The sequence below is a fragment of the Chinchilla lanigera genome, unplaced genomic scaffold (genome assembly GCF_000276665.1).
Source record: "Chinchilla lanigera isolate Chin_1 unplaced genomic scaffold, ChiLan1.0 scaffold00006, whole genome shotgun sequence".
Taxonomy (NCBI): Eukaryota; Metazoa; Chordata; class Mammalia; order Rodentia; family Chinchillidae; genus Chinchilla; species Chinchilla lanigera.
This window is the reverse complement of record NW_004955407.1, coordinates 7192594-7207566: the sequence shown is the minus strand read 5'-3', so window position 1 is coordinate 7207566 and position 14973 is coordinate 7192594. Positions and strand designations below refer to the sequence as shown.

Below are 14973 nucleotides of genomic sequence, written 5' to 3'. Positions count from 1 at the left end.
AAAATAGTCACCATCCTCCACGTGTGCAGCCTATCTCTAGCAGAACTTCTCCAGGTATCCCCATAATTATGCCATTCCCTGTGAGTTACTACTTTACAAGGGTTCAAGTGAGCTTCCGTGTACTTACCTATGTCACCCTGTATGAACAGGTTTTTGACAGTGTCAAAGATAGATAATTTTCAAGTGGGTTGAGCATAGTATAATTTTCCAATAAGTTACTTAGTAACTTGCCAGGAATTGGAAAGATAAGAATGAATTTCTCAACAGTGTGTTTCTACAAAAGGTGGCTCTTAGACCATTTGAATTAAATCATTGCAGGTACTTTAAAAAAAATTAAAATGAAGAAGAAATTCCTGGTCTTAAAGCTGAATCACTAAATCAGAATTTCTAAGTTAGGCTTGAAAATTCCTAATACTTCTCAAGTACCTCTAGTGATCTTTTTTTTTTTTTTTTTTTTTTTTTTGGTTTTTCTCCGGTACCGGGAACCGAACTCACGACCTTGCGCTTGCCAGGCAGGCGCTTTTTGCCGCTGAGCTAAATCCCCAGCCCCTCCTCTAGTGATCTTTATGTTCAATAAAGCTTCAAAATCCCTGGGATTAAAGGGTAGTAAACAAAGTTCTACTAGTTATTCAGGAAAGTAAGTGAGGGGGTTCTAAACTACTAAGGTTAGATGATTCAACCTTTCAGGTATCTTGTATGTCTGTACTTAGAGGGATATTATCTAAAAGTGAATCATAATGTACTTAGGTACACTAATGTTTGAGGAATTATGATTTATTTCTAACCAATATTTTTGGCCATATAAATGTTTTATTTCTGAGATATTTTAAAAGCTGAATTGTTTGAATTACCTTTCAGAAAGCAAGAATATGTATATATTCATGCTGCAAAATGAGTTTTTGCCTGACTCAACTAATATTAGTTACAGAAGACCTTCATTTGGGTGAAGTATCAGTGTACAAACCAGAGACTATAAATTCTCTGAGGTAAACACAAAATAATAAGGAGAGATGTTTATTCCTGAAGTTAAACTTCTTCTATTTCACATCATAGGGATTAACTGAAAGTATTATTTAATGATACTTATGTGCATGACATGTGTCTTGTCCACGAATGTGTACATGTGCCCAGATTTGTGTACACAAGTTGGGGATTTCTGAGTACTTTTTTTTTTTTTTTCTGAGTACTTTTCAATCTGTATGACCTCAGGACTCTGGAAGTAATGCTACAAGACACAGAAGTCAACCTGTGGTAGGAGATATAGCAATTGTTCTGTGTAGGTAAGAGTGGTTGGTGAAAGCAATAAAAAGAAACACAAAACTTTGAAAGCCTTTCCTTTGTCTTGTTACGTTTTTAAAAAGTTTTATTTTCATGTACTTTGATAAAAAATAACCCACACATATTTGAACTGTGCGATTTGGAAAATTTTGATAAAGCCATCACTGAAATCATGATAATAAACTTGTTCACTATCCTCTGGTTTATTTCCTTTTCTTCTTGACCTTCTCTGCCCACATTCCACCTCATATCATTACAGATTACTTTGCATCTTCTGCAACCTCGTAGAAATAGAATCAGGGAAAGCAGCTACTGGGAGGTCTCTCCTGGCAGGTCTCAGGAACTCTGACTACAAGAGACAGTGGCTCCTGGATTCTTTTCATTGCTTTCTCTCATTTTCTGCTGCGAGCTGCTTTTAGTGTTACCCGAACTGCTTTAGTGTGACCTGCTGGAGGCTTTTGGCACCAGTGGCCTCAGTTGTTATCAGGTTAACATCTGTTATTGGAGATAAAAATCATAAATAGGAAGGAGTATGCTATCCAGACGCAGGTTTGCTAGAACTTGTGCCGCAGCCTAAGGGAGAAACAACGCAACAGCCAAACCTGACAGAAGAATGGGAGCTCACATAATTTCAGACTTTTCATTTGGTCATGGGTAGGGGAGGGGCCCACTGAATGTGGAATGCAGGTGGCAGCAGAAGAGTGGAAAGACCCAGAGGGGCTGAGGGAAGGCCATCTGTGATTGCTCCATGTCTGAAACCTGTTCCAGCCACAGAGGTATTTCTCAGAACAGCCATGGTTTGCTTGATGCGGTGTAGCTGACTGTAAGGCACTTAGGGCACCGAAGGAAGAAAAGTATCTTTTGGGGAGCTCTATCTCCTCTCTCCTGTCTGTTTCTTTGCCTCATATATTCTGCTCTTTCTTTAGACTGGCTTAAAAAAGGCAGGTACAGTACCTGTTGTGTGTGTGGGCACAGGTGTATGCACAGTCTGATGTATTACCTTTAGTCTCTTTTGAATTCTTTAAAGTTCTGTGACTTACATTAAGGTGTAAGATGATAGAGAATCAAAAAGGCTTGTTATTTACATGTTTATGTTTGGGGTAAGATTTCATGCTTACAACCTGGTGACACCTGACTGGAGATACTGTAACATAAATAACCAGCAGAGACCGCTGGGCTTGGGTAAAGGCAACATGGCATGGAATTTATTGTGCCTGGGATCAGGTATAAGACCTTCTGTCCGAACAAAGAGAAGTGTGTTCCTTGATAGGGATGGAGAGCAGGCAGGGAACATTAGGCAGGAAGATCCCAATTAACTCTGAGGTTTAACTTCTCTGGCAATCTTGTATCTCAGTGGGCTGAGTCCGTTGAAGTGTCCATCATAAATTTTGGGTGTCCCCAGATGTTTCCAGGACCTATAAAATCACTTGTCCTGCCTTTCTCCTTTCGTGTGCTTGCTGATGACAGCCTCAGTGCTGAGCGGAGCTCCCTACAGAAGGTGTGCTTTACTGGCAAGCAGGCTGGGGGCCGGGAGAGTGAGGCCAGGTTAGAGACTTACAGACACTTGTTACAGAAGCATAACAAGCAATGGGCAAGGAATACCTAGAAAATAAATTATATAGTATAGGAATTTACCATTAAGAGGCAAATCTCACTATGGTAGACATTATGAATGCAAATTCATTGAGTACAGTCAAAATAGAGGTCTAAAATATCTTTTCACGCTTAGATACAATGTTTATAATTTATATCTGCATTCTGTTAATTATAATAGAATAAAGAATCCCTGTTAAAATATTGTCATCTAGGATTAGAATTTGCATCCCCACCTTTTTTTGGCGCTTTGTATTTATGAATAACTTCTAGAGTATAAACTGAGCACAAAGTGTCCAAGATAGATTCCACATATTATGCAGGATATACCTTCACAGCTTGTGAACAAGCTGTTTAAGTCAGAAAAAGGGTAGACTGGCTGAAACTGTCAAATGCTGCTTTTAAGCTCATTATATTACTGAAGCAGAAATAATAAATAATATTTATATTGCTGCTGGTTGTTAAAGGAAAGTGATAACTAAAAGAAGAAAAGAAGATTACCTTGGGACAGGCTAATCTGTCTCCTGGATTATCACAACAAATTATTAACTAATTTTCTGAGTAGCCATTTTTTCCCCAAATAGACTATCTTTTATAATCCTTTGAAAGAAATTTCTGATGGGGTAAGGATAAGAGGACAGACTTGATATTTTTAATACTTAAAATATTATTCTCCTTTGTACTTTGTACCTACTTCGATTCTTTTACAAATATTTAAATAATACATTTATATATTCACCTTCTGCAGTGGACAGAGATTTCTTTCCTTCTTGAACACATGAGGATTTTATTTGTAGAATTAATGAAACACTCAGATGAAGATGGTCTCTGATTTGACTTTAATTTTTAAAGTACTTAACTTCTTCTTTACTAGATACTCTCCTGCACTGAGCAAGGCATTTCTGAGGAGACAAAATAATAAATCTGGAATAAAAATATAAATACAGAATCAAATGCAGTATTAATGAGTCATGTAGCAAAATTAATTCAAGATTTGAACTCAATAACTTTTAAAAGACACGTTTTTATGGATTGCTATCGTATAATGCACATTTTTTTCATTATTATAGGGGAAAACCATTAATAGACCTACAAATGTTGTCCTCTACCACCATCAGGTAGTGCTTAATTTGGGTCTAATATTTTTGATGGAAAATGACTATAATTCATTCTATTTTCAAAAGCATTACACTAGTACAGAAAACTAACATAAAATTAATGATATTGAAAAGGAAAAGCAAAATTAGTGAAGAATAATTCAGAATCTAAGATGAGTTTAGAAATTATTTTGTGAAGATTTTCACACTTATCAGTGGAATCAAAACCATTCCTAAGTGCATTTTAGCTGTTAAAAATAATGAGGGCCGGGCCTGGTGGTACACACCTGTCATCACAGCATTTGGAAGACTGAGGATCATTGCAAGTTTGAGACCAGCCTGGGCTACAGAAGTGAGTTCAAGCCCAGCCTGAATTGCATAGCGAGACCTCAAACAGACGAGAAAGAAAGAGAAGGGTTATGGATGCAGCTCAGTGTGAGTGCCTGGCTTCAATCTCCAGTACCACCAAAAATTTAAAAAAATATGTATATCAGATATGATCAGTTATCGTGTCATAAACCATTTGTACAAAAGATCCAACATTTACTGGAAATGAGAGAGAAGAGTTTGAGACTGCATGTTCAAACAAAGTGTTTAAATTGAGTATAGTCCTCCCTAGGCTATATGTGTTTAAATGCTTTGTATTTAGATGTCCCCTCAAAGCCTCATGGGCTCCTAGGCGGGGCTTGGGGAAGGTTGTTAGATCATGGGGTTGACACTCATCAGTTTTTATAGCGGAATGTGATACTGGGAGGGGAAAGCTGATTGGAGGAGGTGGGTCACTAGAGGTGACAATCTCCCTTCCTATCCCTTTGCTGTCATTGTCTGCCTCCTGTCTGCTACGCCATGAGCAACCCTCCTTTGCCAGGCCCTCTGCCAAGCAGCCCTGCTTTGGAGCCAGCTAACTGTGCACTGAAACCTCTACAAACTGTAGGACAAAATAAACCTATCTTCCTTCACAATAGTGGGTGACAGGTATTGTGTGGGTGCCTGGTATTGCGTCTCTGTGATACATATCAAGATTCACACAATTGATTCTTTCAGCATTACTAATGTAGGCAGACCTGTGAGATAGAACATGAGTGAAATTTGATAAAACATCATAAAAATTCCACTATCTGGATAATTAAAAAGAAATTTTAGAATACTTATGTAAACAAAGTTCCTGCCCTCTTTATCAATCCTCTGTAAACCTTTTTTCTCCCATTTGAGGAACATCAACAAAGGCTTAGTTTAAGTAATCTTCCTGGTTAGGTAAATCAGTTAGTCTGAGGAGCTAAGTAATGGCTGGGTCTCTCTTTAAGTTTCAGTTATAGAACAGAATTATGAGGGCACTCTCTGGCAAAAGTGATCATGATGGGTAGAATATTTTAAATCTTCAGACTGGAGATGTATGAAGGATTGCTCAAAGGCAAGAATGAAATTTGTCTCAAGAATTTGCTTCGATTTCTTCTCCAGTGCACAGGTGAAATTGGTTATTAATGTTTAGAGTTCTACTTTGTAAGATTTGGGATCACTGTGTGGTTTGTAGAACATTTACAGCAAATAGGAAATGAAAAGCTTTGCCTGAAGATTTAATAAAATGTTTTGCAGAACAGCTTTCAAAACTTATCCTTAAAATGAAAAGATCAACATTCTACCTTGTTTTTAAAATATGCTTTTAGATTACTGAGTGCATTAGCCAGACAAAGTTACTTTGATATCCATTAAAAATAAGATAGGAAATTTAGTTATCTTCTAAAAAGGAGTTATTTTTAGGTCATGTGATCTATAGAATAGAAGCAGTGAACTGATCTAGTTGCACGTCCCTAGTTCCACTTTCCCAGTTCTCTAACATGGTTGTCCCTATTTTTAACAATAAAATCAAATCTCATGTAATACACTTCTTTCCTATTTGATGATTTGACCCTGATGATAGCATCAAATGACATTAATAACAGTTGTGTTAGCTATTCTTTGCTGTGACACAATTGCTGAGAAAAATCATCTTCAAGTAGGACAGATTTATTTGGGCTCATATGATTAAAGATTTCAGTGCATGGTCACGTGGCTCTGTTATTTCTAAGTCTGTGGAAGGCAGGGCGTCATGGTTAGGAAGGAATGATGGTGTGAAACTGCTTACTGCACAGGGGCAAGGAAGAGAAAAGAGAGAGGAAGGGCCCAATGTCCTTGCATGCCTCTAAGGGAATATCCCCAGTGACTTAACTTCTGTGCACTAGGCCTTGCCTCCTAACATTCCCATCACCTCCCTGTAGGGCCTACAGGTTGACAAACAAGTCTTTGGCACATGGCCTTTAGGTGACATTTCATAGTCAAACCATAACATTCTACCTCTAACTCATTCATGAACTTCTAATAATGCAAAATTAATTTATTTCAACTCTAAGAATTCCAAAAGTCTCAGTAGTCCTAGCATTTTTCAGAAGTCCAAGTTCAAAGTCTCTTCTGAGATACAAGGCAAGCTCTTCCCTTTAAACCCTTATTATGAAGACAAGCTAGTGAACAAACAAACAGACACGTTACATATTTCCAAGATGCAATAGCATGAAGTAAACATTCCCACTCTCAAGTGGAGTAATAGAGAATAAAAATGATCAGGCTGAAGGAAGATCAAAGTACAATTGGACAAACATGAAATCATGAATTTTTACGCCCTGCACCCAAGGCACATGATGTGTGTTCCAAGATCTTATAGAGCCCTACCATTCTCTACTTGCTGGACAGAGCCAATACAGCTTTCTCTTGAGCTGCTTGCACTCACTGCCTACTACTTTGCTCAGGAGATGTTACAAGTTCTTGGTATCTCCATCTTCCTGGTGCAGCATGACCATCACTCTCACAGCTGCACACATTACCCTGTCAGCGGTTGCTTGCAGTAATCCTGATCCTTTCAAACATGATAGTTCTTTCAGGATTTCCTTTGAAATCTAAATGGAACCCTTCCAAGTTCTACAACTCTTTCATTCTTCTGCCTGCAAAACCAGCACATGTGGAAAGCACCAAGGTCTCCAATAGCTAAGCCCCCTTGGAACATGCCTGCAGCAGCCTCTGCATGCCTGAGAAGCTGAACATGGGAAACAAATCCCACAAAAAATAATTTGCTAGGTGATCTTGCACAAACATGGAACTCAGGGAGTCCCTCCTCAAGGCAAAATCCTCAAAATGATATACTTTTGCATCACTGAGCCTGCAATAGGGGAATCTTGCGGATTCCTGAGATGCCCAGAAGGCATCTTCCTACTGTCCTGCTGCAAAGTATTGGATTTATTTTTAATAGTGCTAATTTGTGTAGCAATCATACCCTTCTTGACTGCAGCTTCCTAAGTACTTCCTCTATGGCCACACTAAAAATTGTACAGATATTTGGGCTCTTGTTTTCACTGCCAATTTTCACTGCAAATATGGGCAAAATTAGCCATTAGTACTCATGTCTCATCCTGTATGCTCTGCCAGATTAATCTGTCACCATTAAATTCAACCTCCAACACCTGGCCAGGCCATGGACAAAATCTAGACATATTTAGTCAGAACAAAACAAGAATGGCATCTAGTAACATTGTCAATGAAATCTTCATTTCTATCTAAAACCTTTTAAGTCTTTCCTTTACTCTCCAAATTCCTGAGAGCATCCTGGTGTTTTGAGCTCCCATCAGAACTGACTGTCAGGCTGTGCTTATAGAATTCTTCAGTTTGTTTAGCCTGCTATTCCAAATGCTCCCAAACTGCTTCAATAAATCATTTTCAATAGTCTCTGAACTGCTTCATCAAGTACAGTAACAGCACTGATCCCATTTTTAAGCACTGACTTTTTGTATTAGCCTGTTATTCATCTTGTGACAAAATATTTGGGAAAATAAACTTAAAGGAAAAAAAGATTTGATTTGCATTCAGTTTCAGAGGTCTCTGTCCCCGATGCCTTGGGTCCACTGTTTCTGGGCCAGGTGAGGAAGATTATCTTTGTACGGAATATATATTTGAGCAGAGTTGTGTACCTCATAGCAGGTGGAAAGCAGAGAAAGAAAGAGAGAGAGAGAGACAGAGACAGAGACAGAGACAGAGACAGAGAAAGAGAGAGACAGACAGAGAGACAGAGTTCAGGGTCCCACACACATATAACAACCAACTTCCTCCAGCTACACCATACCTCCTAATGTTTCCATCACTTCCCAATAATTTCATAAAGCTGGTAACCAAGTGTTTACCATGTGGCCTTTGGGGAAATAGTCCTGATCCAGGCTATAACAATAGTGATGCAGACTAAGAATGAACTTCTTTATTTTTCCCATTGAAATTATCATTGGATCCATGATAAACGACTTCTACTAATCCTGACAGTAAATAACAAAGTTCAATTGTCAAATAACCATCAATACTTGAAGTTCACACTGGAACTCTGCTGCTTTGCATGGGGCCAGAGAACTGCATAGCGATATTTCCCAGAGGTGGGAAGTATGGCACTTCCAGTGCAGAGAGGCTGTATCTAAGTCCTTCGTTGCTCTTCGTGTGACCTATCACTTGCAGTGAACTAGAAAGAACCTAGCTCCCACTGGGTGCCTGGTTCATATAGTAGTGTACTTCAGGATCCAGGGAAAGATTTCTCTTTATAAAAGTAGAAGTGTCTGCTTTTCAGGTCTGTCTAAATGGCATAAAAATCACAAAATGAAAGAAAGGAAATGAATCAAAATACTCCTGAATGTACTGCTCAGGGTATGTTCAAACCACCATGGAGACGAGGCAACTTCCCTAGAAACTTCACTTAAGAGAATTTTCTTTCTAAAACTCCAGGGTAAAAGCAGCCAGAAAGCAGCTATAAAGGTGGATGGCCTAGTAATAGAAATCTCAGAAAGACAAATATAAAGCTGTTCCCTGAGATCTGATGTTTTATGAAAAGATTTGAATGTAAAAACTAGATGACTCTGCTTTTTCTTAGAGAAGTAACTCAGAGCTTTTAAGTGTGCTCCCCTGGGGGGGTAGGCATCAGCACTCTTACACTTACATCAGCCATGCTTTCCCACCTTCACATTTGGTAGACAAAACATCCAAAATTCTGAATATTAGACTGCTGTTCTGCAATCCACACTTTGTAAAGATAAATTATGTAAAACTCAAAAATATCTAGCTTGAGCAAAAATGTTTAGGAAAATAATTCTTTGAGATGCATAATATGTTTTCTCTTAGACAAATTTAAAAATATTGTAGAAAATTTCTAATATACAAATAAACGTAATAGTGTAAAGAGACAGGATATGCTTATTACCAGTTTTAAAAAATCTCAACATTTGGCCATGACTGCTTTATCTTTATCTCTGTACATCTCTCCATTCAACTGTTATTATAATATACTTACAGTTCTTATTCTTGAGACAAAATTTGCATATATTTAAATGAATTAATCTTAATAGTAATATTTTGACAGATAGATAAACCAGGTTAACCGTGGTTTATTTTAATTTGACACAGAGCATTTCCATGTTCCCTGAAGTCGACCCTGTATCTCCTCTCTGTTCCCAGTCAGCTACCATCCCTAAAATAAGTTCTTAAATGTCTGAAAGACCTGCTAACAGACAAGGAAAGATTGTAACACTTTGAAGGAAAGAAAATCTACAAATACTTGTTTATTTTTGGCCTTCAATTTTGAGGAGCTATTTTTCTTGTAAATTGTATAATGTGTGTTGCGTATTTATTTTTGAAAGCATGGAAAACAAGAGTAGGAGAACAATTAAAGAATGAGAGAAAGACAGGTAAATTAAATCTCACCAGGACCTGTCCACTTTTGGTTATATCTCTGGGACCTATATATGTAATGTATCTTTGAACCTGAAAATGTGATCTATGCGCTGAGAAAAGACTGCCAATCACACACTTCTGCCTAGGGAATGAAAATCTGTATCAGAATGAGAGCAGAAGTTGACTGACATGCACATTCCATGGTGAGATAGGCTGCACTTGATCACAACAGTATGTAACTGACATGCCGAAAGGGGCAATGGAAATGCTTACTCCAAAGTAGAATATGAAACAAGGAAACACATGGAATCAGCAAATGAACTACGCTAACAAAGAAAAATTTTATCTCCTTTAACACTGTGCAAAAGATGTTACTTGTAAAAAATAGCAAATGAAAATAGAGACACATCCTAGGTACAATTTTGCTTTTAGGGAAAGAAGTCAGCATCAAATAGAGGAAAAGATTATAACTGATTCATTTCAGTGATTCTTTCTGTTCCTTTTATGCCTCCTAGTAACCTTATAAGCTGTCATATAAGCCTATTAAAGGAAATAAATTATGCTTTTGATTATTGTATTTGAATGACACTCATCAAAATTTTATGTGACATACAACTGCTATCAAATTTTATTTGTCCAATTAGTATTATGTCTTTGTAAGGAAAACAGTAAAAGAAACACATATGAGTTGTTAAATCCAGTTTTCATTAAAATTAAAGAATTACCAGCAATATTTTGAACTAATTTTTGTATATCCCATGAAATAATTATGGAAGTGGCTTGTCAAGTACACACTTTAGTACTGAGAAAGGTCTTTTTTTCACTCTGATACTGCTTAGAGTCAGTAAACAATCTGCGCAGATTTATAAGAAAAACATTAAATTATAAAAATGAGGCAAGATTTTTATATAAATGTTTGAGACATTAAAAATGTCATAATTTTCCTTATTAGTAGTTGCTATAAATAAATTCAAGATATTCTAAACTAATTTGACTTAAAAGAGTTCATTCCAAAACAGGGCATGATGGCACATGCCTATAATTCCAGCACTCAGCAGGCTGAGGCAGGAGGATCACCATGAGTTCAAGATCCGCGTGGGCTCCAAAGTGAGGTCCAGGCCATCCTGAACTGCAAAGTGAAACCCTGTCTCAAATAGACAATACAGAAATAGACATTTCTCTTAAGTGAAACTGTAACTTATTTTTAAATGCCAAAATCTCAGGCACTTCAATAAAAGTAAGATGTTTTAAGTTACTTATTTAAAAAGTAATTTGCACACAATTCCATATTCCACAAGATTAGCTGATGTTAAAATGGAGAATTGAATGATTATGCTCTGTATCTCTTTCTACATGTTAGGATTTTTTTACACTCTAAAATTATTTAAGAACCATACTTAATTAGATATTCTTTCATAGCATATGAACATCACCATAAACTATTTTAGGAACAAAATTTGTAACATTTATCTAGTTTTATCTTTTCCTAAGATTTATTTTATTATTGTTTTTATGATTAATCAATAAAATAAAGTTATACTCCTCTTTTAATAAGCAAAGCTCAGTGAAACACACTTGTATCTGCTCATCACATACATGCAATTCAACGTTGTTAAAAATTCAATGTTTTTAAAAATAAAAATCTTAGGGCTGGGGATTTAGCTCAGTGGCAAAGCGCCTGCCTAGCAAGCACAAGGTTGTGAGTTTGATTCCTGGTACTGGAAGAAAAACAAAACAGACGAAAGCTTCTGAGCCACATTGTCAGGTAAATTTAAAAATAAAAATCTTTGTAGAAAACAAAAATGAAGCAACTGAACTTAGGTAAATTATCTTTATTGGCATATTTTAGATATTTTTCAAATATATTATGTACAACGTAAAATATTTTATGCATTTTATTTAAGAATATTCATTTTCAGAAAAACAGTTATTTGTCTGATATAGAATGATGCTGAAAAAGAGAAATCATCAGGAAACTGACCACATTTTCCTTCAACCGCATTGAAGATCTTGTTACAATAATATCTTAACCTTAGCCTATCATTTTGATTTCTAATCCGTTAAAATTGCCCTCTTGCTATCAGCTTCTTCTGACTTGAGAAATTGTGAATTAAGTAAGAATATTATTAAACTTCTTTTTTCACACAGAACAAATAATCCTTAAGTGCACCATTTAACAATAAATCTGGCTTATGCACAGTAAGTTTAAAATCAGTGAATGAATTCATATCTTGAGGAAAGTATTTTCATTATGCTGAAATGTATTCCTCAGCCAAGTGAATATTAATCTTCTTGTAATTTTCACTACAAATGTTTTTCTAAATACTTAGAATATTTAGATGACTGTTCCTCCCCCCATTTTTTAACAAAATAGAATAACTTTGCTAAGTATTATTTATCAACTTTGTTGCCTCTTATTATTCAAGTTAAAGCCAAAGCATGAATATATGTATTTTCTTTACGACATACCCACGTAGTTAAAAATTTACTTTTCCTGCAGTTGTGCTTGTAGATCAGAGAAGTATGCTTATCTTTTAACAAAACTTAAATCTAAGGAGAAAGGGGGACAGCTTTTTATATTGGCCTGCATTTTTTCAAGTGAAATTTTGTACTTAATCATAATTTAACCTTGAGACCAAAGAAATTAAAATTATATATATGTACTATGGTTTTATTTTATGTCTGTATTTAACCCTTAAGTTTTGTTTTTGAAGCTGCACAGTTTTGGTCAAACTGAAACGAATTAAGTGCCAAATGAACAAATATTTGTTTCTTAAAAATGAACAGTGATATGGATAAATATTTTGCTGTTTTGAGTAGGTTATGTTTTCAAAGGTGTCAGAATTTTATTGTTTTTTTGTTTTCGTTTTTGGTTTTTGTACTAGGAATCAAACTCAGGACCTTTCATTTGCTAGGCAGGCACTTGTGCCACTGAGCCAATTCCTGGCCCAGTGTCATAGAATTTTAATATGCGTATTTTATTTTCAGATGTAAAATATTTGAAAGAAGAGGATGCAAATCGTAAGACATTCACTGTCAGCAGCACCCTGGATTTTCGAGTGGACCGGAGCGATGATGGAGTGGCAGTGATCTGCAGGGTAGACCACGAATCTCTCAACGCCACCCCTCAGGTGGCCATGCAGGTGCTAGAAATACACTGTAAGTAGACGCTCTTCTTCCCTCCTTCCCTCAGCAGCAAATCTCATCTGCATTTCAAATCATCTCAGCATTACCTGAAATTACAGCAAATGTGCAGCAAAATCTACCCTCATTAGTATTAATCACATTCAGAGAAAAGTAGTCCTAGTCTGAGTGTCATTCTTGACAATGAGGGAAAATAAAGGAGATCTCATAAGCTTAAAATTCCTAATTAAATTCAGAATTGCAGCTTGGTGTATGTGTGTGTTTAGAGTAGGGGAGAAGCACTGTGATTATATTAAAACAACTTTGCTAGATGTTAACTTGATTTCCCAGCTATACTTCTAGAAATGGAATAATTTTAAATTTCTTTAAAAATGTTACAAGTCTGTCCAAATGCAGGAACACATTCATTATGTTCATTTTTATTAGCTAACATTAATAATAACAATATTAATTGTGTGGCTTCAGTGGATGCTCCAGGATCATAATCTCACACAGCCCAATGAGCAGCAGTCAAATAGTGACTGTCTTTATTACAAGTTGCACATGACTATATGGAGATTTGAGAGACTGAGTCACACAGCTAATAGTAGACTTGTAGGCCTGACACACTTTAGTACTGAGAAAGGTCCAGGCATACTGTGGAGTACTTAGGAACATTTACCCAAAGGAAACTGAATGAAGTGAAATGTGTAACATAAAGTAGGTAAGAGTAGGAGATAGGAAGTTATATCTTCTGAGTAGTCTTACTTGATCTTCCAGATAATGAAGATTTTTGGTTGATTTTGTTGTCTGTGATAAAATAGCTTTCATTTAGAATTTGTCATAGAATGCCATTAAATTCTAAAATGCTGAATTTTCGAACTTTTTCCAATATCGCTCACTGCGTCTTGCTTTCCATTATTTCTTCAGAAAAATATTATTGAGCAATGACTACACAGTGGACATTGTTTTAGGTACAGGAGTTGCAGAAGGGACCAAAATGAACAAAAATAAAACAATTGAAGTTGTCTCCAACTTCACCACCAACAGAGCAACACACTCCGTTTTTTACACCTTCCATTTCAGACCTGAATCACAAAAAAGCAAAATAAGTGAGTATAATCTATAGGGAAGAAAGTAGATCAATTTAGATTATTTTTTCTAACATCTACCATACCATCATTAAAGTTTGTGAGTTACTTAAAAGTAACTGATGATAATGCTAAATGTTCCTTTAAGACAAAGAACATCTCCCAGAGATAAAATGGAGGTTGGGCAGAGGCCGTATAGCAACAGTTCACACTGAAATTAGAGAAAATTAAACACATTGATGTGTTCTTTATAAGAAGCTAAGAATAGTGAGAATAATATTTCAGTGGTTATTTCCAGAGTCTGTATATCATGGTTCCACATAAGTATAAATATTCAGCATATATGAAGTGAACATGACCATAGTTTCAGGTGGAAGAAGGTAGAAAATAGATTTGGAAAGCATTTATAGAGTATAAGTTTAGAATTTCCCAGTTATCTTACAATATTCCTATCATAAATGACCTGAAAGATTATCCCATATGGAGAAACATTTAGCATTTTGGCCCCAGAGGAAAGACACTGTTTTCTATGGTTGGTGAAAAGAAAAAATATATACCACTACAATAATGGGAATCATCAGAGCTACACCCAAAAGAAAACTTTTGTGGTGTTGTGGAAAGCCATGTTTGATAGGCAATAAGAAATAAAAGAGTGCACTTCATGTGCTGGTGCAGAACTACAGTCATAAGACTGCAAGTCTGACATAAGAGGATCATAACATTAAGCTAGCCTTGGCAGTTTAGCAAGAGCTGGTTTAAAAATAAAAAAGAAATTGGGCATATAGCTTAGTGAAGAGGACCTGGTCTCAATCCCCTGCAAAGCAAAGCAAAGCAAAGCAAAGCAAAGCAAAGCAAAGCAAAGCAAAGCAAAACGACAAAGTAACAAAATGAATATAAGAAAAAGAAAAGGTAGGAGGAATTATATTAGTGCTAAGTGTTTTAAATGTTAATTTATGATATACAATTTCAAAGGATTAGATGTAAAATATATTACAGCAAATTAATATTTTTGCACAATATTAGTCATAAATTTAAATACTGCCACTTTGATGGAGGAGGTTCTT

General features: G+C 36.2%; 1 protein-coding gene across 1 annotated transcript in view; it reads left to right on the top strand.

Moving 5' to 3' along the window:
* Positions 1–14973, top strand: part of Cadm2 (cell adhesion molecule 2) — a gene marked incomplete at its 5' end in the record, with an annotated part of 285487 nt that overhangs the window by 148275 nt on the left and 122239 nt on the right. Inside the window, one exon of the mRNA XM_005375539.2 lies at positions 12684–12854. Within this exon, the coding sequence (XP_005375596.2) occupies positions 12684–12854 (171 nt within the window). The remainder of the gene's footprint in view (positions 1–12683; positions 12855–14973) is intronic.